Consider the following 23340-nt stretch of genomic DNA (forward strand, 5'->3'; position numbering starts at 1 on the left):
TTAAAAAAGCAAAAGGATACAGAAATGTTAGAGTACTGGGGAAGATACAAAAGGCAAATTAGTAGATAACAGTAGTGATAGTGTAGTGAATAAGATCATGAAGATAGGATCATATGACAGAAAATGGAAAGGATTCAAAGGGAATTCCTTTTTATAAGGACTTGGTTATTCCAGGAAAGTCCAGGGAAAGAAGAAAAGATGAAGGAGAAAACAGGAGTGAGGAGTTCAAAGCAGAGGAGTGATTGTAATGAAATAACATTTTTAAATAAAAGCAGGAAAAGAAAACAGGTCACATGCTTGTGACCTATTAAAGGCTGAGAACAGAAGGAGCTGGATAACGATAAAAATAATTAAGGGTTTGGAAGAAGTTGCGAGGTTTACCAGGACATTTGGAAATGAAGAGAAATTGAGATTAGATTTTGTAACCCGGAAGGGATTAGCACAACTGTTGAAATTTTCGGATAGTTGCATAGAGGTGAGATGCACTCTACTGTTTTTCAAGGTGCATTTGAGACTCCTGAGCCGGGCTGTATACTTGAGATGCAGGAAACAGTATGATGTTGAGGGCAAATTGGTTAAAGGTAGAGGATAATTGTTACAAAGTGTTGAGAGGGTAGGAATGAGAGGCCAGCATAAAATTGACCAACAGATCAAATTATTTTTTTTTAGTATGTGAGTTTGTGGCTAGATTGTTAAAATGTAAGCAGGAACTGGTCAGTATTGGTGAGGTTATAAGTGGAATAGAAAAGGGAAAAGGGATGTTACTGCTGATTAGACTGAGGAAATAAATGTAGGTATTGTTGGGAGACATGATAGAGGGAATCAAGAATGATAGGTTAGGACAGAGAGAGAGTCAAGGGAATCAATATTTACATTGAAGTTACCAGAGAAGTTTAAGTACTAGAAGGAGAAATCAGTCAGGGAGAGGAAGTCAGAGCTGGGAGAGAAATGTGATCTTAATGGAGTAATTGACCTTAGAGCATTTGTGACTAAGAGGAGATTGGTGTTCAGAGGTGATGTGAATATGACTTTGAATTTAGTCTTGGCTATTGATGTTACCACTTAAAACAAGAGATATCCTGGAGTTGATGGAGTTACTTCTGCAGGCTGAAAACGGTGTGATGTGAGGTGCTTGGTCTTACATTACAGTCTTTTATTTCACTGGGCCCCTTGTTCAACTTTTCATTACAATTAATTTGTAACAATTTTTTCATACCTATTGCTGTTCTTTCACATTTTTTCTTGTTGCCCAAATTTATTTGTGAGAGAAACTTCCAGACTAACTAGGAATTAAAGCTTTTTTTAATTAATGAGTTAGCAGTGAAATATTTATTTTGAAGGGAAAAATGTTTTCAGTTGAAATACAGGCATAGAGACTCAACCTTGTTAGGCAGACAGCTCGACAGTGGTCCCGTCTTGAATCCTTTATTTTAAATAGTTTGGCTTCCTGCAATTGTTTTTAAAAGCATTCCTTGCCAACAGGGAAAAATATTGACAGGAAAAAAAAATACATGAAACTTTCGGTGTGCCACAATAAACGAACACGGGAAAGGTGTTCTGACAGAGACAGTGGGACAAATGATAATTTCAGTTGTGCCAGTGTAAATCCAGAGTAGCTCCACTGAGTTCAAGGGTTCAGTGACAATAAATTTTACAAAATCTGTGGCCAAGAAATAAAATTCAGGTAATGGAGGAAAACTAGAAACATTCTACCTGCATTAAGAAAGAAATATAGTTCAGCTGACTGTTCTTAAAATCACATTCTGAGTGAAGGTCTGAGTTTGCAGGAAATATTTGATGCGGTTGGGTCCCAAGACCCTTTCTTTGAGGAGTTTCTCCTAAGAAGAGAAAACTGTTCTGCTGCATTTTTAAAATGTGAAGGTAATTTTGTGAACAGTATTAAATATAGTTTATTCTCATTATGGAAGTATTGTAATATGTATACACATTTGTATACAATTTAAATGTATTTGCATTTTATAGTAAATTCTTCAAAAGGATGTACGTGTTGGATTGTCCTGATTTCATTTTTTCTGTCAAGAGCTGTAGAATTTTAAATAGCCTCATTTCCATTATTCAGCAGCTAATTTTTGTGATCTTTGTTCACACCTCTAGTAATAACAGAGTTAAAAACTCTTCTTTTTATTATTCTTCATTGTATATCTCCAGAGTTGTCTTTACTTTACCCTGGCAGCTTGTGTAGTAGACATCCCATGTAGGGTATTCAGTTTATATATGTCAGATCCTCAAGGGCCATGGCTTTTGCCAGATGAAGCACTTTTGATTTTGAGGCTGATGAAACACAGTGCTATTATTGATCTGTGCATGACACAGCCTGTCTCTCTGCTGGCAGAGTGTAGCAACATTTATCCAGGAATTTGTGAAATGTCACTCGGATCATGTTCGTAAGGTAAACTGTGTAAAAACCAGGATCTGAACTGAGAATCCATGTGGAATTGGACGTGACTGTCTTATTGCTATGTCCTATCTTCTAGCTCAGCCAAGTGATATTTGTTAGCACAATGTCTGTGTTTTATATTAGACATTGCAGGAAAGTATGATTATCACTTAGTACACCCTGTACAATAAAGTCATACTCTTTTTATACTCTGTTTTCAGAGTCACTTGGGACCAGAATATTTTAAGTCAGTAAATGTGATCTGAACAACATAAGTCAATAATTTCTGTTCTGTTTGTAACAAATTGATGGTTCTCATACATCACAGAGTAAAAGAATCTGCTTATATTCTCTATCGGAGTTTTCTTCCTTACCTCAGTTCACCCACTAAGGGGTGTGTATGTGTGTGTGTTACTGCCCAAAAATACCAATACTCTACATGTGTTTAAAATGTTTATTACTTCTGTTTCAATATAAACTGAATTATTTATTATTTTTTAATCTAAGCTGATATTTTTCTACTAACAAAAATGGTAAATCAAATATAAGGTAAACAATTTTCTCAGTAAAACTTGCTGGATGTACTCTGAATTTTTAAAAAACTATGAGCAGATTTATATAATATGGTATTTATTGATCTGATGAAGCTTTTCAAAGTAAATCTATTCCAAAACCTTTAAGATAGAATTATCCTGAAAAATAGTGCGGTTATGAGAGAAGTATATATTCTGACTTCTGTTGCTAAACTAGTGAAATTGCTAACAAAGGCACAATAAACAGTAGCAGACATTGTTTTCACTTTGTAACTGTATTATTTAATGTTTCAACAAGTTCGGTCTTCAAGAATAATTTATCTTTGCTAGATTTGCCTGTACTTTCCTTTTAAAAGATTATAATTTATAGACCTGTTTTCTAAATTATTTGATAGGTAGAAAGCCAAGTAAAACAAAGAAAAATAGATTCAAAATTCCCTACTAGAATTATCAAGTACATTGTTCAGGTGTATTGATAAATTGTATTTTAGTTCACTAAGATTATGTCATTAGACTTCAGTTCCTCATTCACAGATTTTAAAAAGATACTTACATTCAATATTATTTCTGAGAAACCCCTGAAAATTTGCATGCTTATTTTGCAGTGTGTTCATTCCCTGTCTCTTGTCATTTTTTTATGTTTCCTTTTAATTTTACTTAAAAGCGTTGTGCAAAACAGAATCAAACAAATATTTACACTGGGGAAATGTAACTGGAAATGTAATGTAGTAATGGAGTAACATGTAACTGGTAACAGAAGTAGGCTGTTATCCTCTACGTGGATCAGGCAATGGAAGAGGATGAACCACACACTTTTCGAGTGGGTTTCACAACTGTTTACTGACGGCAAAGAAAATTAGAGACTGAGGATTCCTGGGTTCAATTTCATCTTCTGGAGGGGATTGTGTTCTAGTGGTTACTAATCCTTCTGCCACTTCCCGAAAGCCTGTATCTGCTCCCCATCCCGCCTATCTGTCTCCCTCGTGGGAGAGATATTTTCTGTTCTCTCTTTGAGTGATTGCTCATATCCATTCCATGATAGCTGAGTGTGCGCCCCGTGCACAGATTCCCGGAACTTTTTTCCCTTAGCTGTCACCATAGGGTCGGCTCAGGCACCCCCTGGAGTACCGCGCTCATGCCGCGGTACATAGGGTGCCGCCAACCCTGCAGCCCCTCAGTTCCTTCTTTCCACCTGTGACAGTTGCTGGAACGTCTGCCTCTTGCATACCGCAAGTAGCGACCCTTAGTGCTATAGCTTTGTTGTTGAGTTCTTGTAGTTAAGTTGTAAGAGTTAGTGCCCTTAGGGGCTAGAGCTGAGCCATGCCTGGCTCCACTGGCTTTAAAGCCTGCACCGCGTGTGCAAAATCCTTCCCCATGAGTGACTCTCACAACCGTTGCCTCCGATGCCTCGGGGAGCAACACAGAAAAGATAAATGTAAAATCTGTAGGTCCTTCAAGCCAAGGACCCAGAAGGAGAGGGATGCTAGACTAAAAGCGATCCTGATGGAGTCCGCGCTTCGCCCGGACTCCGAGCCGTCGCGCTCTCCAGCGGCACCGAGTCTCTCGTCGGTGTGGAGCGCTCCACCGGCACCAGCGCCGGCACCGAAAAAAAGCCGCTCCTATGGACTCCCCCCTGCTGCCGGGAAAGCAGGGGGTGCAGCAGGAGATGCCCCAGCCACGTGCTGTGGAGAGTACTCCGGCACCGGCATCTCCTCGCAGAGAGCCTCCCCCGACTCCTGGGGGTGGGGGAGCTCCTCTGCAAGGGCCATCGACACTGGAGGCTTTTGCTGCGGCACGCACCCTCATGGCCCTGCCTCCGCCTCCATCCCCCCCTCGGCCGAGGGTTCCGGGACTGGTGTCTCGGGGTAAACCCGTGTTGGCTTGCCCCAGTGGGTGGAAGAGATGGGAGTCGAGGTCTCCCCCCAGATGGTCGAGGAGGATTGAGAGTGCGGGCTCCCCTCCCAGCTCCAACCCCGAGTTGTTGAGCCCCTCCGCACCGCGGCACCGAGGGCAGTCAAGGGACAAGCGCTTGAGGCGAAGGCGCTACAGTTCCGCCTTGAGCGGAGTCCATAGCTTGGGCTCCAGTACCCCGGTGCAGAACCCAGCTCGACATTCCCCAACGCTGCCTCCCCTGGCACCAACCATCTCGGCACCGGCTCCCTCAGCACCGACCATCTCGGTACTGAGAGCCTCGGCACCACGTGACAAGTCGCGTTCTAGGTCAGAGTCGCGACGACACAGGCGTCACCGCTCCTGTTCGAGATCTGGGAAGTGTCGCCGCAAGTCTTCCAGGCGGAGGGGCCATTCCAGCTACAGCTCCTCCAGCAGCTCCTCTCCTCACCAGCATCGGAGATCTTCATCGTCCCGGAGCCGCTCCCATTCCACCCATAAGCATAGGTCAAGCGGCTCGGGCTCCAAGGAGGGCCGCCTGGAATTGACCCAGCAGGTTCCACTGCAGGCACCCGCATGGCCCCAGGGGCCCTGGGGGACACAGATGTGTCAGGGGACCGCCTCTGTTCTCTCCTCAGTGGCCCAACCAGCACCCCCACCGACCTATCCACAGGAGGGCCACCCCGCGGAGGAGGGGTCTGACCCAGAGGAAGGACCCTCTACAGAGCCCTTCCACAATCCTCCTCCTCCTTTCCAGATGAGCCAGCGGCCAGGGACCACAAGGCTCTTTGATTTTCGGGCCCACCAGGACCTCCTGAGGAGAGTAGCGGATAATCTCGGGATCGAGATTAAGGAACTGTTGGAGGAGGAGGACCCCCTCTTCGGGGTCTCTGAAGCAGCAGGCCCATCGCGACTGGCCCTTCCCGTTCATGAGAGGGTTACTATGTGCCTAAGGAAGAGTTTGAGTTTCTTTACACGCACCCCGCCCCAGGTTCACTCGTAGTGGATGCAGTGAACCAGCGGGATCGCCAGGGTGGCCAGAAAAGCTGGACCTTTTCGGGCATAAAATGTACTCCACTGTGGCCCTACAGCTGAGGGTCGCAAACCATCAGGCCCTCATGGGGAAGTACAATTTGAACCTTTGGTCCTCTCTAAAAGGGTTCTCCTCGGGGTTGCCCCTGGACCAGGCCGCTGACTTTGCCACGGTGTCGCAGGAGGGGGTGGCTGTGGCTAAGGCGGCACTTCAGGCAGCTAGAGATGCAGCGGATGCTGCTAGCAGGGCGGTCGCTTCGGCCGTCGCCATGCGCCGCTGCTCTTGGTTGCAAGTTTCCGGCCTGTCCCAGGAGGTCCAACAATCAATACAGGACCTCCCCTTTGATTGCACCGGCCTCTTCTCTGAGAGGACAGACGAGAAGCTCAACGCCCTAAAGGACTCACGAGCCACCCTGAGGTCCCTAGGGCTATACACCCCCCAGACCTCGAGGCACCAGGGTCGCCCTCAGGTCCAGAGGCAACCGCAGCCTCCACCAAGGCTGCCCCCCAGACTCGCCCAGCCTAGGAGGGGTCGGGATCGGTACTGGGCGCCCAGTCACCGCGACCACCAAGGGCCCCCCACGGGGTCTCAGCAAGGCCCAGGCAAGGGCAACACTAACAATAAAAGATTTTGATGGGGTGCACGAGGGTGGCACTCCTCCGTTCCCACTGGATCGCTTCAAGTTATTTTCCCACAGGCTTTGGCCTTACTACACTGAATGGGAAGCCATCACCAGAGACCAATGGTCCTTGGCATAGTCCTCAGGGGCTATGCCTTACAATTTACGGCTTTTCCTCCCAACTCTTCCCCTACCCAGTCCCTCTTCAGGGACCCCTCTCACGACCAACTCCTCATACAGAAGGTCAATTCCCTCCTCACGCTCGGTGCGGTAGAGGAGGTTCCTCCACAGGAACGAGGAAGGGGGTTCTACTCAAGGTACTTCCTAATTCCCAAGGCCAAGGGGGGCCTGAGGCCGATTCTGGACCTCAGACGTCTGAACAAATTTGTCAGGCGCAACAAGTTTCGTATGGTTTCCCTAGCGTCCATTATTCCTGCCCTAGATCCAGGGGACTGGTATGCCACCCTCGACCTAAAGGACACGTATTTTCATATCACTATCCTTCCAGGTCACAGAAAGTTCTTAAGGTTTATGGTAGCTGGATGCCACTACCAGTTTACAGCCCTACTCTTTGGCTTTTTGTCTGCGCCAAGGGTGTTTACGAAATGCATGGCAGTAGTAGCGGCCCACCTGCGCCGCAGAGGGGTCCAGATATTCCCCTATCTGGGCGATTGGCTGATCCGGGGCAAGTCCAGGGCCCATGTGAGGAACAGCCTGGCTCTTACCTGCGCCACATGCACCAGACTGGGGCTGCTCATCAACGAGCAGAAGTCTACTCTTACCCCGGTGCAGTGAATAGAGTTCATAGGGGCCACATTGGATGCCACCCAGGCCAGAGCTTTCCTCCCTCAGATTCGGTTCGAGACAATGGCCGCCATAATCAATGATCTACACAAGTTCCCCACGACGACAGCCAGGCATTGCCTTCAGCTGTTGGGACATATGGCAGTGTGTATTTATGTGGTGAGGCTAGCTCGCCTCAAGCTCAGGCCTCGCCAAGGGTGGCTGACCTCAGTCTATGCACTGGCCAGACATCAACTGAACAAGGTGGTCACAGTTCCCACCCAGGTACTATCTTCCCTGGACTGGTGGAGGGACCCCGGGGAGGTTCTGAGGGGCATTCCCTTCAGAGACTTGGCCCCATCAGTGACCCTGATAACAGACGCCTCAGACAAGGGTTGGGAGGCCCACATCAGCAAGGACCTGAGCACCCAAGGGCTGTGGTCACCAGACGAGAGGGCTCTCCATATAAATGTCAGAGAGCTCAGGGCAGTCCGTGTGGCCTGCAAGGTATTCATCAAATTTCTTAAGGGCAGGATGGTCCAGGTCCTTACGGACGAAACGGCGGCCATGTTTTACATAAACAGACAGCGGGGAGCGCGCTCCTCGGCTCTCTGCCAGGAGGCTACTCTTCTTTGGGATTTTGCCGTGAGGCACGATTTTCACATGTCTGCCTCTCACCTCCCAGGGGTCAGGAACAATGAGGCGGACCGCCTCAGCAGGTCGTTCCTACCCCACCATGACTGGTCACTACATCCGGAAGTAGTGGCTTCAATCTTCCAGAAGTGGGGGTTTCCCCAACTGGACCTGTTCACGTCGTCCTGGAACAGGAAGTGCCCAAGGTTCAGCTCGCTCTGGGGTCGCGAGCCGGGCTCCCTCTCCGATGCGTTCCTCATAGATTGGAAGGGGACCCTTCACTATGCGTTCCCCCCCATTCCACTCCTGCCCAGGATACTTTTGAAAATAAAGAGGGACAGGGCGGACATGATATTGATTGCACCAGCCCGGCCGCGGCAGTACTGGTACATTATGCTGCTCGACCTCTCCATCGACATGCTGATCCCGCTCCCGAGACATCACGACCTGCTCCCTCCACCTGACGGCATGGAGACTTTGTGGCTGACGGAGGGAGAAAGAGCCTGCTCGATGCAGGTCCAATGAATTCTGCTGGGCAGCAGAAAACCTTCCACTCAGGTTGTGTACCGGGCCAAGTGGAAGCATTTTACCTGTTGGGCGGAGTCCCGGGGTATCCCACCATCCGGTTCGCCCATACAGGCGATCTTGGAGTACTTGCTCCACCTGAAGCTTCAGGGTTTAGCACTGGTTTCCCTAAAGGTGCACCTGGCGTCTATCTCAGCCTTCCACCAGCCAATGGATGGGCGTACCCTGTTCTCTCACCCCATGTCAGCTAGGTTCCTCAAAGGGGTGGAGAGGCTATATCCCCAGGTCCGTGACCCAGTGCCTCCCTGGGATTTAAACCTGGTCCTCACCATGTTGACAGGACCCTCCTTCGAGCCCATGGCCACATGCCTGCTTCTTGTCCTCTCTTGGAAGGTAGCCTTCCTGGTGGCCATTACATCGGCTAGGAGGGTCTCCGAACTCAGAGCTTTAACCTCGGAGCCCCCCTACACTGTCTTTTATAAAGATAAGGTCCAACTGAGGCCCCACCCAGCGTTCCTGCCTGAGGTGGTGTCTCAGTTCCATTATAACCAGAATATCTTCCTCCCCGTGTTCTTTCCCAAACCACACGGTTCGGAGGAGGAGCGGAGATGGCACTCGCTGGACGTCAGACGAGCCTTGGTCTTCTACATTGAGCGGACCAGGCCATTCCGGAAGTCAACGCAGCTGTTTGTAGCAGTGGCGGACCGGATGAAGGGCTCATCTATCTCCACCCAGCGCATCTCCAACTGGATCACCACCTGTATTAAAACCTGCTATGAGCGGGCGAAGGTGCCGCTTCCAGGAGCTGTGACAGCCCACTCAACCAGAGCCCAGGCCTCAACTGTGGCCTTCTTGGGAGGAGTGCCCCTGCAGGACATCTGCAGAGCAGCGACCTGGTCGTCGGTCCACACCTTCGCGTCCTACTACGCCATCGTACAGCAGGCAAGGGAGGACGCGGAATTCGGCAGAGCCGTGCTGATGAGAGCAGCTCACCATTGACTCCTACTCACCTCCAAGGTATGGCTATTTAATCATCTAGCATGGAATGGATATGAGCAATCACTCGAAGAGAGAAAACAGGGTTACTTACCAGTAACTGTTGTTCTTCAAGGTGTGTTGCTCATATCCATTCCACACCCACCCTCCGTCCCCACTGTCGGAGTCGGGAGAAAGAAGGGACTGAGGGGCCGCAGGGTCGGCGGCACCCTGTGTACCACGGCTAAGGGAAAAAAGTTCCGGGAATCTGTGCACGGGGCGCGCACACACCTATCATGGAATGGATATGAGCAACACATCTCGAAGAACAACAGTTTCTGGTAAGTAACCCTGTTTTCTCTCAGCGCTGGTGCAGAGCACCAGAGTAGCATGGAGCAGCAGTTACAATGAGAGTCATGCTTTGACGCTGCAGCTCTGGGCTGGAGCATGCTGAGTTGCTCTGTGGGATTGTGCAGTTTGGTCACATGTTGGAGCTGTGAGGTACTAAAGCATGCTCTGTGTCATCTCTAGTATTGGGGAAAAGAATCTGTGTTGAGTGTTATCGGAACAAAGGGAACGTACTACTTCCCAGATCTTGCTAAATTGGGAGAGTGTGACCACAAATTGGTGCAGAAAAGTATTGCCACCACAGGGGTGAAGGCAGCCTGCCAGGGGAGAAGAACTCAAGATTCTGTCTCTGCTTGTCCTCTTAGAAGGGGAAGATATGGAAATTCTAGGATCAACTGTTCTTCTGTAGTTGTGTGTGAATTTACTTCTATCTCTTACCCATACTGCCGAGCTGCTAGGTTCTATCCACCTGTCTTTCTCTCCAAGGCATTAAAAATCTGCTTGCCAGTGATGAGTGGGAAGTTTTCCCTGGCAATTCTGAAAACATTAATTTCTTCAGAATTTAAGTTTTGTAAAAAAAAAAAAAAAAAAAAAGTTTCTAACCATTAAAGTTGCAAAGATGACTGTGGAATGCGAATCAAAATGTGAAATGTGCTCTCTCCCTGAGTCTATGGATAGCTATAGTGCCTGTGCTGCTGCTCCTAGGTTTTCCAAACAGCAGGAAATTAACAAGACATGGTCATTTGCACAACTATTGTTCAGAGAACACCATGGCCAACTGAAAATAGTACTAAAAATATATATTTTTAAATTTTCTTCTTGCTGCTGCTTGGAAAAACTCGTAGTAGTAGCAGCAGCAACTTAAGTGAAGGAGATATGGTAACATTTAAGACTAGCACTCACAGCAGTGCCCACTCAGATTTTGTCTGGAGGTCATTCTAGCAAAAAATGGTTCACTTTCTTTGAACTAGATAAAATATGAGTTAGTTGTAAGACTGAATTTTCAGTATATCCATCTTTCTTGCTGGTATATCTTTTAAAAATATACACATTTTAACTTCCATTCAGAAAAATACAGTGCTGTATGCTTTGGAAATAAAAATACATGAGATTATTTGAGTTAAATGAAAAGAAAATATTTTTTAACAAAAAAATTCTTTAAAATAATCTGTTCATTTTAGTTTCTGTGTATTTTATATGAGCTATACAGAAAACAGATGGAAGCATTATTAATTTTTCCCCCCAATGAGTTTTAGTGCAGCATATTTGTATGTGTTATCTGAAACATATGAATACTTAGTATTGCTGCTGTTAAATTTGTAATGAGTTGTAGGGATTGAGAAATTCCCTGACTGGCTCTCATGCAAGTAGTTCATTTGCAGTGCTTAGATGTGGTAAGATTAAGCAGGGGGAGATGGCAAACATCATCACTGACCCAAGATGAAACATTCTAATTTCCAGCTTTGTGAGCTTGGGCTTAGCTCCAGCATTTGGTGTAAATTAAAGAAATAATGCCTAATAATTCCACTGTTTTCCAAATAGCAAAAATCATGTACTTGAACTCTAGTTCCAATTTACTAGGAAGTACATGCATTCAATACCCTACATATACTGCACTTTGATGTATACTGATGTGTGAATGTTTACGGTCAAATTTTCAATGTTAAGTGTGAAATGTTGTTTCTGTGCACAAATGCCCAATGTGCACGTAAATATCAGGCATTTGCATGTGTGTCGGTACGTAGGCATGTAACTGGTTGTGTAGAAACACCTGATCTGTGTTCAGTTCACATTCTCAAATGCATGTCTGCAATGGCATGCACCTAACTTTTGAAAATGTAGCTTTTAGAGTGATTGAGCATTTTTTAATGCATTGTTGCTTTGAATTATGTTGTATCTATTCAAATTGCTTAAAATTCTTGAGTGTATAAAAGTCTATACAATTTAATTTTAATTCAGCAATATTTTTTATTTCTTTTTAATGAAATAATGATAATTTTTAACAGTCTTTACTGGTCATGTAACATCCACCTGGAGAATGTAAGGGTTCTAGGCAAAATCCTATACAACTATAATAGATGCCATTATTACATCACTGTTTGCCTCCAGTTATCACTGTATAGTATCTGAAGCCCTACTCCAACAAACACTTATGCATAAACTTTATTCATGCAAGCAGTCTCATTGATCTCAGTGGTACTGCTCAGATAAGTAAAGTTACACACACGGCTAATGCCCTAATCTTGCTTTGGAATCCACATGGATGGACTTCTGCACCTGCATGAATCCTAATAAAGATGGTGGCCTTAAGTGTTTACAGGACTGGGACCTCATATACAGTATTGTTTTATGGGCAAAATGCAGAGTGAAAGTTTGATGTGGTCGGGAACACAAGCTAAATTGTAAGAATAGGTTTGTATGAATCTCTGCAAGATAAACCACCACATTTGGCACAACTCTGGTCTGTAGATTATTATTCCTATTATAAAACTAACTGTATTTTTCCAATCATATTTTCATAACTTTTGAAAATATTTTTCTGCTGCTTGATTTATTTCCATATTCACTTCTCTTATGTTTCCCATAGTTGATAAAACAATGACAGTCAATTAGTGTTTGACCATCCAATTCTTACTCAAGCGAAACTCCCATTTATTCCAGTAGGTGATTATCTGGGTAAGGACTGGGGCTTTGGGACCAATATATATATATATAAAGCTCTTAACTCTTTTTATACTTGTTGAGTGTCTATGTATTATTTAAGACTTTGTATTAATCTTGGTCTGTGTGTTGACATAGCACTTTACAAAGAGTAAATGAAGTGAATTTTAAAATTCAAATGTCATACAGCCCTTTACAATCCAGTAAAGAGTCTTGTTTTCCAAAAAAAAACCCTCAAATATCAGAGTTTTTTAATTGCGTATTATTTTAAGTGTGTGCCTTTCTGTTGAAATATTTTGATGCACGAACAAGTCCATAAAACAAAAACAAAAAAATTCAGGTAAAACCCCTTCATTTTCAAAGTTGTCAGAACAAAAATCTATTTGTATTCAGCTCATTATTTAAAGGCATTATCAAGGATGCAAGTATTTTGAAAACAATGTTGATTCCTTATCATTGCAGCATTATTTTAAAGTTGTATTTTATATTGATAAAAGATTTTCTATAATCACCAATATGTAAATTGCATTTATAAGATATTTGAACTGAAAATATACTACCACGCCACTGTCAATAGGACAAATATTTTTTCTTAATAAAATACATTGGGAAAGAGCCATATCTGTTATCTGTAAACTGGTATCTGTATTTCTCTGCTGGGATCTAATTTAAACTCTTCATGAGAGATTGGCATTTTCAGTGCCTAAAACATCCTTAAAAGCTGCTTTGTTAATTGCAAACCATATTTAGTATGACCTCATAATAATGTAGCACACCTCAAGTGTCATGCCTGTCTTTCCTATGCACATTGGAGCTGGGTTCATCTATACTAGACAACTGCACTTCAAGGAAAGATTTTTTTCTTGATAGGCAATTAGCAGTAATTAGGAAGATTCACCTCAATAAAATGTCAACATCAGATTGTTTAAAAAAGTTGAATGTCAGTGGCTTAAAAAGAGTTTTTTTCTGACACATAGGTATGGCATATGAAACATGAAATGTTAATTTAACTTTTCTGCTTATTATTCATGCACAATATTATTTTGTCATTCAGATACTACATTGACAGAGTGCAAGGGATGTTAAAATAGTGCTGCTAGAATAAAAAAAGGATTAATCTACCATTGGCCAATTAGCCAAAGGGTACTTAATGGTCTCTAAAGGCTACTGAAGTCTAACTACTATCTAAAAGCACTGGTAAAAAGTCCTCTATATTACCTTCATTTATTTGACATTTTGTGAAACATAGTGTAGGCTGCTGATAACTGCATTTGCCTGAAAATAGTTTACAAATGAGTGATCTGGTAGCTCTTACTAAAAATTTTAAAAAGCCTCTATTAAATAAATGACTAATAACTTCTACATTTTTTAACTTTTTACAGTTTTTGGTCCAGCTTAGAGATGGAACATCATCTTATCAAAGATGTTTTATTTCTAATTTCCTCTCTGTGCTCATGCAGTAAAAACACCAGTTTATTGAGGGCAAACAGTAGTTCCACAAGGTAGACTTCCACTGGGGCTCCAAAGTTTAGGTAATTGTAGTTTTCTTGTTTCTAAAAAATTATATATAATCAGATGCCACAAATGGAGCATGATTACTTTTCCAGTTGGACATTTGTATATATTGTTTTCATATTTTTAGAGGTCTGCATGTCATCTCTCTTCATTTTACCTTTATTTTTTATTCCCTATCAATAAAAAGATATTGATTCTATTCACAAGAGAAAAATAGGTTTACGATTAGAGAAACTTACTCTAGAAACCTTGCCTGAATAGTTAAATAGAACCTAGTTAGATTTTTGTAAATTGGAACATCACTTAAGTAGTATAACGATACTCACTTCAGTACATAAAGTCTTAGACAGTTTTCTATTCTGTATCAGCAGTTATTATTTGAAACTGTACATTCACTGTACATTTTCACTTTTGTCTCTATTACACAGAAGTATTGTCATTCTTACAAGTTTCCTCTACGATAGATTTAAAATTGCAGGAGAATAACAGCATGCTTTAAAAACTACAGGAGAAACAAAGCAATGTTATATTTTGAAAGGTAACTGGATGTGGGTGCTATGCAGTATTAAAAATAAACTGCAATATAAATCTAAAAATAAATTCCTATCTCCTCTCACCCTTACTATAAGATTTCTCAAAAAAACGGAAGTCAATTTGCTCCTAGTCTATGAAAAAGTCATCCCTCTGCACTCACTAATTTTTTTTTGACTCCTAAGATTAGAGGATTTTGTAATAGCAAGAAATGCTACTTAAGTCTAACACAATTTACTCTTTATAAAATGTCTAAGCACTGTTATTTATACTGATTTATTTACAGATGAATTATCCTAACAAAACAGGTAATAAAATAGAGTAAAATGGGTTGAAGGATAATTTCATACTGCAGATATAAATTCTACACAATATATATTGTAAATATATAATTGAGAGGCCATATACTTCATAGTATTAAGAGTACAACAAACACTAAATAGTTACCTACAGCAGAGCCATCTTAGGCGCAATCCTGGCCCCACTGCAGTCAAATGGAAGTTTTACCATTCACTTCAATAGGATTTCACCACTTACTCTTCTGTGTACCATGGAACAGAGTTCTGTGGATACTCCAGGAGCAGGGGGGTTAGGATAAGTGTGTTCCTAGTGAATCTGTAAACATAGGATTGCCAAATGTCCGGTTTTTGACCGGAAAGTATGGTCGAAAAGGGAACCTGGCAGTGTCAGGTCAGCACTGCTGACAGGACACTAAAAGTCCAGTTACCTCCAGCAACCAGCCTCTGCCACTGATGTTGGGACGCTGGAACCCGGAGGGGCTGTTCTCTGCTCAGTGGCTGACGCCTGCTGGAGAGAACTGGCTGGCTCCCAGACCCAGCTCCAAATGAGGTACCACTGCCCGGGGGAGAGAGGGATCCTGTCCTCCCACCCTGCTGCTGTGCCCAATTTCTCCTATCCAGTACCCTCGCTCCAGGGACCCACCCCTGCCATGCCCCACTCTGCCCCAGTTTGGCAGGCAGGTAGGTTCTGTGTCAGCTCCTCCCAGCTCTGCAGGCAGCACGTGAATTCTGGGGAAAGGGGAGATGGAGAGTGAGAAATGGGGGGAGGCAGGTCATGGGATGGGGCATAGGGGGAGGGGAGAAGTGGGGCAGGGGTGTTCGGTCTTCAGCAATTGGAAAGTTGGCAACCTAGCGAGTGGGGTCACTATGACCAGGAATAGCAGCTGCAGCTTGGGTTTGCAAACACCCGGTCTAGTTGGGAATGAAAATTCCACTGCCCAGCCCCATGACCAGTTTCCAGGGAGCAAATCTTGTTGGCGTCTGTCACTCGGGATTTGGCTTCATGGCAGGAGGGCCAAAAAGGAAGTGGCTTTTTAAAACAAACAAACAAAAACTCAACAACCTGAAACTTATTGCTGGGGAGGGGGAAAAATAAAAGTGATAAACTTAAGGTAACAAAAAAGCTTTTCTTCAGGTCTGTGGGGCTGATTAGCTTGTCTCTCTCACTACAGAAGTTGGTCCAGTAAAAGATATTACCTCACCCACCTTGTCTCTCTAATTTCCTGGAACTGACATGGCTACTACATTGCTTTGCCTGTATGTCGATCAGGGATGTGGTGCAGATATACCTCCCAGCAGTCACTGATTGCAAGGGTTATCGGTATCTCTCTGCAATGGGAAATCTTGGTTTTCCTTTTGTCTGCTCCCTGGATACCCACCACCCCCTCTCACACTCTGCACATAACTGGTTTCTCTCTTACATTTAATGTTTGCTGTGTATGTGTTTTAGAGACAGAAAAGTATCTGTTTCCTAGTTTAAGTAAATAAGGGTTACTGGGGCTCAAGAATTCCAGCGTTGTTGTCTTGCAGCCAGTCTTGGAAAGATCTAGCTCCCTGTTCCTCCTTTCATATATTTGATGCCTCTTTCATGACTGTGATTATTGTGACCACGGTGTCCATGGCATTTTTGGCCCTGAGGATTTTGCCCACACCATCAGTCTGGGGACCTGAGGAATTGAATCCCAGGCTAAAACCTGATGTTAGATAGCACAAACATAGATCTCAGTCTGTTCTTCATAAACTTAGTTGTTTTTCACTTTTGTCTTTATAAATAATTTACAATAGAAACATCAAATCATGAAAATCTGGATACAGAAGTATTGCATGTGCTGGATAAATTAACATCAGCAGTTTCCTGTAGTGCTGCTGTTTTTGTTCTTGTTTTAAGTATTCTTCACTTTGAGTCCTCTACCCACATAATGCTCTCATTTTAAATCTTGTGGGACTTGAGAGATGGGAGTAATATAACTGATTAAAAGAGTTCCAATCAAAAGTTACCTTAGTACTATTGGTCTGTTGTTAAGTAATGAAATTACAGCAAATTCCAAAAGAAATGGAAAGATTAAGCCTTTACCAACAGTGGTCCTGATCTCAGATATAGATGTACAATTCCCACTGGCTTTAATATGTGTATCTGAGTGCAGAAATGGTATTAATATTTGGGTTCAAAAAGTAGACTGTGTTCTGTTGTATCTATAAATAATTTTAAATCTCATTGAAAATGTACAAACTTCCCCATTCTATCTGTAATGAACATAAATATGTTCATGAAAGTGTGTTTGTTTCTTTTTTTTGCCTGGATATATTTTTCATCACAGATCTTCAGGTGATTTAAATGTGTGCTATATATAGTGTTCATATATTAAGGAGCATTTATTTTGCACATAACTTTGAACAATGTAGAATTCTGTTTGTAATGTAAATATTAGCATCTTTTGAAATTTGAATATCTTATACCTACATTTACCAATTATTTTATATACCAACATGTAATCAGCTTACACATTTGCCATTTAAAAGCTGTAGTATTTTTTCTAATTTCTAATTAGGATTCTTCACAAAGAAGATTTTTTTTTCCTTCGAGAGATTTCAATACCATTTTGTCTAATTGTTCCTTATGTTAAACTACCATATTATAAACTTCTTTGGAATAATGAAATAGCACTATAGTTACCCTCTTAAGGAGCAGAGAGAGGTTATGCCATTAAAGGTTGGTGGCTTTTTGCTGACTACACATTGGTGAAAGATAAGCACTGGCATAAAGATTATTCCAGATGCCCTCTTCACAGAATAACATTCATCATTTATTTTTTAGTGTGGAAGAATTAAAAAAAAAAAAAGTTAATTTCTAAAATTACCTATTTAAGTAGTACTGTGATATTATACTACACGGATTAAATGGGCCTTGTCAGTTGTCAATCAAGTGCTATAAAACTGAGATAGTTAGTTTGTATGCTATTTATTTGAACTAAATCCCTAACAAACCTTGTCTGCTAATTGGACTTTACATTTATGTTGCTAAATGAGAAGCATTTTGGCTGCAGTATAGGGTGGTAAGACCTACCCAGTGGAATAAACAACTAACATCTGTTATCCTGTCCTGCTCCAGCTTGGCTTTTACCAGTTAAGTACATCAGCCCTAGAGTCAAGGTTATGGAATACATGGCTCTCTGGCTATGGTACGTATATATGAAAGAGAAGGAATAACACAACATGAGTAAAGAGCAGCCAACCAGAAGATATTTAGTGCAGCTGGTCCATTTTACTTTAACCTCTACAAGCCCTACAAATATCAAAACAAAAGCCAAGAAAAGGATGTATGTTTTACAGCAGTTGTCAACAGAACATTCAAGTAAGCTTACAATAGTCACCATTAAAACAAAATTGACATTTAGACTTACCATACAGTGATATCTAAGATACCTTGGTATTTCCTGATACTTAGTACAGGAAATAATTATAGAATCAGACAGGGTAAACAATTTTTTTAACAGTAACCACTGTTACTATACAGCTTCCTGTAACTTTTGTTTCCAGTCATGAGACAAATATCAATATATACAGTCAAACTGTAAGGTTTCACATGTGACTTTTTGTATTGCTACTTCTCTTTACTGCCAGATTTGATTTTTCCATTGTCTGCATCAGTAAGTTCAGCCAACTAATATGTAAAGTAGAGTAGATAAGGTACGAGTCTATTCTTTATTTTCTAATGCTAAACCATAGAACCATACATCCTTTTGGGATCAAGCAGAAACAAATAATTTTTTAATGTAACTGTGACTGTTTATTACTTTTATTTGAAAAACAGACCTTGACCTCTGATCTGGCTGAGTTGCAGCGAGAGAGAGAAGATTTACAAGGAAAATTAGAGCATCTGGCCCAAGCTACCAAGTTGAAAGAGGGTCTGTCTCCTGTGATCTCTAACCAAACTGAAGCCACACCACCTACTCCTTCAAAGAACACAGATTTAGAGATGAAGCAGCTGTATTGCAAACTGAAGGTGACAGAACTAACAGTATAACATTTACTGTAGTATTATTTCAAAGATTGGTCTCAAAGATGTAAAAAGGCATAATTTGCATATGCTAGCCCATAACTAAGAATTTAAGTGGCAGGTAATCTTTGTTAGTAGATGGTAGATGTATAGTCAGAACCAAATGAGTGAAACTTGCAGTTAAAGGATCTTTTACAGCAAAGCAGGCCAAGATGAAAGCTTGTTGAAAGTGCTTTGGAACGATATGTTATTAGAGGGGAATCATGTGATTTCAGGTTTTGTGTGAGAGAGAGCTGAGCATTAGTGACTAGGGTAAGATTGAAGTGTGCTGGTTGTGCGACTCATGTAACACCTTCTGTCTTCTTATCTATAAATGACTATTACTGTTGTCTTCACTAGTCCTTTATTCTTCTTGCATTTCTGGGGACAGTTGACAACAATAACCCTAATGACTAAATAACCCAACAGTTACACAGTAATTTAAAAAAAAGATACTTGCCTATATGACTAGCAAATTATGAAAAAGAGGCGGAGAGTTTATTTGTAGGAATTAATTTGACCTTAATAATTTTGTTGATGACCAGATATCATGGTGTTGGGTGTGCTGGGGCTAGATGGATAGGTAAGGAAGCAAACTAGGCAAGGAATAGGTAACAAGAAAGAAAATATTAACTCAATAATTTGATTTTTAAATCTCAGGTGATTCTATTCTATTCTATTCTATTCTATATAGACTCTTATGCCACACTCATAAATATAGTATAGCACTTTTCCATAGAGCATTAAGTTATGTGATTAACATCTGTCACGGGTCTCTGCAGCGGAGTGTTTTGTTTTAATAAGGTTTTACACCCTATGCGCGCGCGCACACACACACACACACACACAACTTTCGGTAATCTGAAAACTGTTTCTCTAGTAAAAGAAAGTTAGTCTTTGTTACTCAGGCCAGCACAAGCTGAGATTCCTGCAAAGATACAATTTTCAGATCCTATTGGGAAAGGACTTCCTAAATTTAGGGGTGGATTAAAGCAGGATCTATAGATTTGGGTTGAGGACCATGGATCCATAAAATCTGGATGCAAGGAACTGTAGGGTAAACCCCATTGGAGGAAAGGGAAGCAGGAGGTAGCGTTGGCAAGACATATAGCCAGGATTGCTACAAACTTGAGACCAAATTGAAGGGGTAGGGAATCTTGGTTTATCGGGAGCTCTTATGTTCCCGAGTATTGGTTCTGAGACCAATTTAGTCTTAATCCACTACTACCTCGCTACTTAATGGTGACCTCTACAGCTGTTTGGGGAGCAGACTTGACTTGATCCTTAGGATTGATTGTCATCTTCAACTAGAAGCCTACTGATCATGACTTCTGTGAGGTGCAAGGGCTTTAAAAAAATGAAAAACAGAGATCTCATAGTCTTTATTTGTGCAATAATGGACATTTGTTTTTTTCCCTGCCCAACATCTCAAAAAAGAAAGAAACGCATGTATTGATAAGCCTAGTATTCGAAAATGATCCATTTGCCATGCAGTCTGTATGATATAAATGTTTTATATTATACATATGAATGTACAGATTACAAATAAATATGTAAATAGTTTGAGCTCCTTCCAGCTCTTTCTGGATACGTGGCCCATCTTACTTTCTAATTGATGTGGTCCTCCAACTTTCATCCCGTCTCTAGACTTGTCCCCGCCCTGAAATCTATATATCTCTTGTGATATCCAATCTAACACCACTCAGTCAGGAGCCACAACTCAACTGACAGAGTTTTCCTTTGACATCTGACTTAATCCACCATTCCTTCTACATGCCACAGTTTACCTAAGATATTTCTTGGCCCGCATGTCTCTCAGCAGCTCCATCTCTTCCTCTGCTCCTACTGATGCATGTCATTCCCTAGCCCATCTTCAAGATACTGGAGGCCTCTCTTTCTACTGGACGTGCAGCTGCCTCTCGTAACACACTAGCAGCATAAGTTGCCTCCAAAACACGAAGGGGAAAAGATTTAATCAACAACTTTAAATGTATCACAACACTATGTTGAGCAAATTGAGTGTAGATAACTGTCTTTGGATTTATGAAGTGGATTTATTGATCCAAGTCCTGAGATACTCAATTTCTACTCAATTTTTATTGTTCCAGTTGAAGTCCAGTGAGAGTCACAATATCCCATGGAAATCAATGGGAGTTTACTTGAGTTAGGACAATTATTTGGACATATGATGGTGTGGTTACTTTGGTCTTTTGGATCAGGCACATTGGATGTATGTGAATTAACTCCCCATGGATAGCACCAAAAAAAAAAAAAAGAAAAACATGATCTTACAAGCATTTCCAGATTGATGTCCTGTCGCTAATGATAAATCAAAATATAGATAGCCAGCCTTCTCTACCCTTTGAAGTGGGTTCCAGGGACAACTGCTTGTCTTGGCAGCTTGTCTGCATTGGTGCTGTGCTGTCCGTGAGTCAAATGGGGGTGTGTGTGTGAGGGTAACAGAAAAGGTGCAAAAGGCATAGGTCTCCATGCACATACTCCTAGTGTGTTCTGCAGATCCCTGAGGCCAGAGGTACTTGAGAAGGAGATTCCCCCCTCCTTCTTACACACACCGTCAACCCTGTTTGAAGAAGCTTTCTTCATTCCTTCCCCTTCCAGCACACCCTCCCCTAGTTTCTTTCCGCAGGAAGAGGTAATCCCCTTTTGGATGTGAGTGCTCTTATAGTTGTTTTAACAAACTCTTCTTTGTGAGTCTTTGATTCTAAGAATGTGCAAGAGGCCCACTTCTCAAACAAGTGTTCATGTTCACATGTGGTATGTAAACCCATATAACTGGGTATTATGCTTCGCTCTAATGAAGGTCAGGCTCAACAAACAGGTCAGGAAACTCAGTAACATTCTGCTGTCATTTATCATTTTAACAATTTTCTGGTTTAAACCTCACGTTTCCAGGATCAGGTGACATGCCAGACTCAGAAACTTTGGAATCTCAGGCCACGTTAAAATGTTTCACTTCGTATAATAAATCACTGACACTTATTTCCATTAAGATCAATCCTGCAGTCCTTACTCAAGTAAAGAAGACATTCAGCTTCACTATACCACAAAAATTATTACTTACATTCATCTTATTTTAGAGGTTATAAAACTATACATCATTCTTTATGTTTTACGGTGTGTTTGTATTTACCACCAAAACATCTTTTTTTAATAAAAAGAAATCCAGCTTCAAGTTAAACTTACTGCCACATTTTTCAACAGCTTTCGCTTTTATCACCAACCTGCTTTTAATTTTTACTTTCTTTGAAAAATGTAAAACCAAGATCAGTATAATCTCCTAGGAAAGCATTTTTAATAGTGAAAGAAAGTTCCCAGGCTGCGAAGAATAAACAGCATTATTGAAATAAGTGACTAGCCAACATTTCCTGTTCTAATTTAACATTTTCAGTAGCAATAGAGGAGCCTGTACAATGGATTAAAAACAATCCTTTACACCTAACTACACACACAAGAGCCTGCACTCCCCGTGAGGTGCACGATGCTATGTACAATACTCCCATTAACGTTAATGGGAGTTACAAGCCTGCACTGAGCAAGGAAATTCTCCAAGTATCTCTGTTTACTGCCTGTCTGATCTATTCGCTCACACTTTTAGACTTAATGGGTAAATTACCAAAGCCCAGCACAATGACTGAACCTGCAAAAATGCATGCACACCTATTGTGCACGCATTTTCCAGCCAGGCAGTTTTTGGGTATGCCACTTGCTTCGGGCTTTGAAAATACCTCTCAGTTATGTATTTATACTGCTGATTTCAGCTGTAGAACCCTAATAGCTACATGTATTTGAACATATAGTCAGATGGATACTGATTTAAATTCTTATTTCTCTTTCTGCAGACTGTGTTTAAAGCTGTGTCTACACTACTCTGTAATTTGGACTAAAGGGGTGTGAATTACAGCGTTCACCAAAGTGCTGCACTGTAAACCCCCATGTGGGTGCAAACAAAAATGTACCTAGTTTGCACTAACATAAATAGTCCTGTTTAAAGAGGACTATGTTAATGCAAAGTAGGTACCTTTTAGTTTGCGCCCATGTCAGGTGGGAGGGGGTTGCAGGACTTTGGTGCATTCTGTAATTCACACCCCCTATCGTCCAAACTGCAGGGCAGTGTAGAGGAACCCTAAATTAACCTGCATCTAATCCTAGGCCAGATCATCCCCTGTTGAGCTGCATGCAAAGGGGCCCTTCTCTGTGCAGATCTCCCTCTTATTGTATAGAACAGGTGGAATGCCACCTTGACGGCACTGACTAACCCCTCTTTCATTGTCCCAAGTTGATGCTTCTTCACTGGAATTACATATGGCAGGATGTTTGGAGCTGCTGCATTCCCCTACAGAGACTAGGGACTTGTATATGGAAATCTACCCACTGGGTGTGGTTGTCTCCATGTCTTCTGTTTAATAGCTGTAGGGGGCAGTAGAGCAACAGCCATTCTTGCAGCATGACTGCTGTCTCATGATGGGAGGGTTTTTTTATTCTTGCAAATACCTGAGATCAAAAGGATTGGGAGGAACCATAGTCTCAAAAATGTGGGTCC

At 42.1% G+C, this 23340-nt stretch overlaps 1 protein-coding gene across 1 annotated transcript in view; it reads left to right on the forward strand.

Moving 5' to 3' along the window:
- Positions 1-23340, forward strand: part of CNTLN (centlein) — a 282434-nt gene that overhangs the window by 227718 nt on the left and 31376 nt on the right. Inside the window, exon 19 of the mRNA XM_067553128.1 lies at positions 18555-18746. Coding sequence (XP_067409229.1) covers positions 18555-18746 — 192 coding nt within the window. The remainder of the gene's footprint in view (positions 1-18554; positions 18747-23340) is intronic.

This window comes from Emydura macquarii, unplaced genomic scaffold (assembly GCF_026122565.2).
Source record: "Emydura macquarii macquarii isolate MOO-44397 ecotype Brisbane River unplaced genomic scaffold, CSIRO-AGI_Emac_v2 contig_1451, whole genome shotgun sequence".
Taxonomy (NCBI): Eukaryota; Metazoa; Chordata; order Testudines; family Chelidae; genus Emydura; species Emydura macquarii.